This window comes from Euprymna scolopes, chromosome 29 (genome assembly GCF_053919585.1).
Source record: "Euprymna scolopes isolate OS-2025 chromosome 29, ASM5391958v1, whole genome shotgun sequence".
NCBI lineage: Eukaryota > Metazoa > Mollusca > Cephalopoda > Sepiida > Sepiolidae > Euprymna > Euprymna scolopes.
In genome coordinates, this window is record NC_136510.1 from 54,589,170 (window position 1) to 54,592,301 (window position 3,132).

The following is a 3,132-nucleotide window of genomic DNA, read 5'->3' on the forward strand; positions in this document are numbered from 1 at the left end:
TTGTGGGAAATAAAATATTGATATTAATTATTTTGGGGATATATTATTAAACATGCAAATTTTGCAATTTTCAGGATCCACTAGAATACGGAGAATACAGAGAATACTTAAAGAACCAGAGGAAAAAACAGACCCAACGGATAATAATCAACTGGAACCTAACGAAAAAATACAAAAGAAAGTCTGCTAAAGTGGATGGATTGGAAAAGCAGTGAAATTTTAATACAGTCATCTTCTAGTGAAGGAACAATAAATGACAGTTTTGATCTAGGAAGACAGCCGAAGAGACCTTACAACCTTTTAAAAATCCCAAGATATTCTATGTAACTCATCACAGGTGATGTATCTTCCAATCTTGGAGCTTGTCTATCTAATGTCTTTCGGCTGGACTTAAAATAAATGGGCCTTCTTCAGCCAAAATTAAATTTCAAGGACATAATTTTAGATAAATAAAACACAGATATCACTATTTCCATTGATTTCAACGTAACAGATGTACTGAGGTTAAAGCCGCTCTCGGGACTGACAGCAACCACTGTAAAAGAGTAATAAAGTATACGAGAGAGATGTATGCTCAGTCTGTCGCAGCACGAGGGAGGAGAATGCTACGTAATTTGTGTTAAGCGATATACACGCCAGAAATTCTTTTCAAAGTTGAAGGAATCAGTTCTTTCGACTTCTGTCTCCTCGCAAACGTCGCACTCTTCACAAGCAAATTCTTTTCAACCGTCAACCGACAAAAAAAAAAAAAAACGCCTCGCAATCTTTGTTTCGGCTTGACTTTTTATAGTCGTCGAGCGAACCCAATTATCGCAGTAATGCGAGTATCACTCACAAACGTTTTTCTTTGTAATCTAACGGTCCCAGGTTCGCTCCTCGACGCAGGCACGCAGAACTCATACTTTTTGTGCACTTTTGCGCATGCTCGTCACACTCCTCCCTGATCTCGAGATCACACATATGACGCTGCTGGGCAGATCGTTTCGTCCGGGTACTTCGCCTTAATGGTACAGATTCAGGAACTTCATCAGCGGTGCCTTCGTTTGCCGGATCATTAAACTCATCCTGCTCTGGATCCTCATCATCTTCGTAAGAGTTTCCGTCATCATCTTCTGAAGAGCTTCCGTCATCTGGCCGTGCGTACAACAGTGGGTCTTCGTCATCTGATGAATTCATCATTGATTATAACGTCATGTTGGCATGCTCGGCGTACATCTTTTATGTGGCGTGGTATTCCATCAACTGATATTGAGTGTTGACTATTTTGTCACTGTTCCTGTACCGAACTGCGTTGTGCATCTTTCCTGCGGATTATTCACCCAAACCGCACCCCCTTCCTTGTACGGATTAGCCACTGCAGTCTCGGGCACCTTCACCTCATCAATACCTTTGATACGGATCCTATAATTGTATAGCATATTCGCAGGTGCTGTCATGGTTGTCTTGCCATCTTTAGGCGTGACGCTGTACCAGTACACTGCCTCCAAGATCGTGCACCCTGTTCTTGCCGCAATGCGCTTTATAGTGCGATGGGGTCGCTCGATTATACCGTTTCCGGAGGGTACGTGGGCACACCGAAATCGAATGTGCACGCCCCACATTTGTGTAAAATCATCAATTGTCTTTCCGCAAAACGCTGCACCATTATCTGTGAGCAATTCGGTCGGCCGGCCCCTTTCGTAGAATATACTCTGCAACTCCTTAATGACGCTAGCAGAATCCTGTCGGTACAACTGCCTCCACATGGCAAAACGGCTGGGACCACAATCTATCAATGTCAAGTATACCTGAGTACCGAAATGGGTTATATCCATAGCAACCCTACTCCAAGTGTCCATGACGTTAAGCCTAAGTGGCTTTCAATGAACCGGAGCTGGATCTATGGATTGGTATTCTTTACAATCCCCAACCACCGATCGCACTTGAGTTTCAGTTATTGTTGGATTGACGAATGTTACAAAGTACCATGTCCTTTTCACATCGGGATGCCCACTGGACTGATGAATTGTCTGTATCTTAGAGTCATGTTCGTGTTCTGCGACCACAGCGCACACAAATTCTCTGGGTTCTGTTGCCTTACGGATCTCATCTATCCACCGCTGTGGTACTCGAGTAAGGTGGTCAGCTCTGTTATCGTGAGACTTGACGAGCCTCATGTCGATTGTTAGTTCATATTCTGAGACCAAATCTCGAAGCGTGGAGAGGCGACGCCTGATTAACATTTCCGAGGCTGTCTTGGTGTGTACTCTCGTCTGTCCAGACAAGGTGTCAGTTACCCACCGATAGACACAGGCAGAGTCAGTTCGCAAATGTATGGTTTTAGCTTTCCACTGTAATGCAAGGTTGACGCCTCGCAGCACAGCATCAAGCTCAGCTAAATTTATGTGTTTGTCTTCATGCACTGCACGGAGCCAGAACCGGTGCTTTCCACAACCACGCCTGTAGCAATAGAACTCGTATCCGCCCATACTGTGACTTCTTCTCCACAGATACACCAGTCACCTTTTACTGGATCTTCCTGGGCTACTCTCAAACAAATGTCTTTGATCATCCGTGCTAGAATAGGGTCTCGCACTTCGTCATCCTATCCAGTTGTGATCATATTCGCCCTTCCTTTCACAAATGCTGTGGCGACACGCAACCAGCCACTGAGAAATGACCAGTCAGTTTCCCGCACACTGAAAACACAATTCGTCGAGTAAGTCTATTAGGTACTGTCGGAAGGACACTGCCACGCCGCCATAACAATTTTCCGTTCTCCTCTTGGACACGTTATCCCAATACACGTGAGTCCAGTCTCAATTGTTCTGGGGTCTTGCTTTCCAGGCCAAACTTCTCCAAATGTTCCTTTACACGGGTTGCCGAACATATGCTTTCATTCACAAAATGTCATAAAAATATGAAGACGTAGCCTCATTTATATTCTTATCCTGACTGACGACGGTATTAACAATGTCCCACATTATTAGAGGGGCAACCTTCAGCCCGAATCCGAGGCGGGTAAGACAATATCGCTGTCCCTTAATTTTTACTGTTTAGAACGGCCACAGAGATTTGTCAACATGTACTTGCAAATAGGCTCGGCGTAGGTCCAGCACTGCAACGTTTGGTCCCTGTTGTCGCCATTTCCTC

The 3,132-nt window shown here is 44.6% G+C and overlaps 1 protein-coding gene across 1 annotated transcript; it reads right to left on the reverse strand.

The window, feature by feature from the left end:
• Positions 1–1,259: 1,259 nt before the first annotated feature.
• On the reverse strand, positions 1,260–1,838 carry LOC145252319 (uncharacterized). Its single transcript, XM_080111730.1, has one exon. The coding sequence runs from the start codon at positions 1,836–1,838 to the stop codon at positions 1,260–1,262; it is 579 nt and encodes a 192-aa protein (XP_079967856.1).
• Between the last annotated feature and the right edge of the window lie 1,294 nt (positions 1,839–3,132).

Excerpts from the sequence above, each read along its gene's own strand:
- LOC145252319 (XM_080111730.1), bottom strand. The coding sequence starts at position 1,838 with ATGGACACTTGGAGTAGGGTTGCTATGGATATAACCCATTTCGGTACT.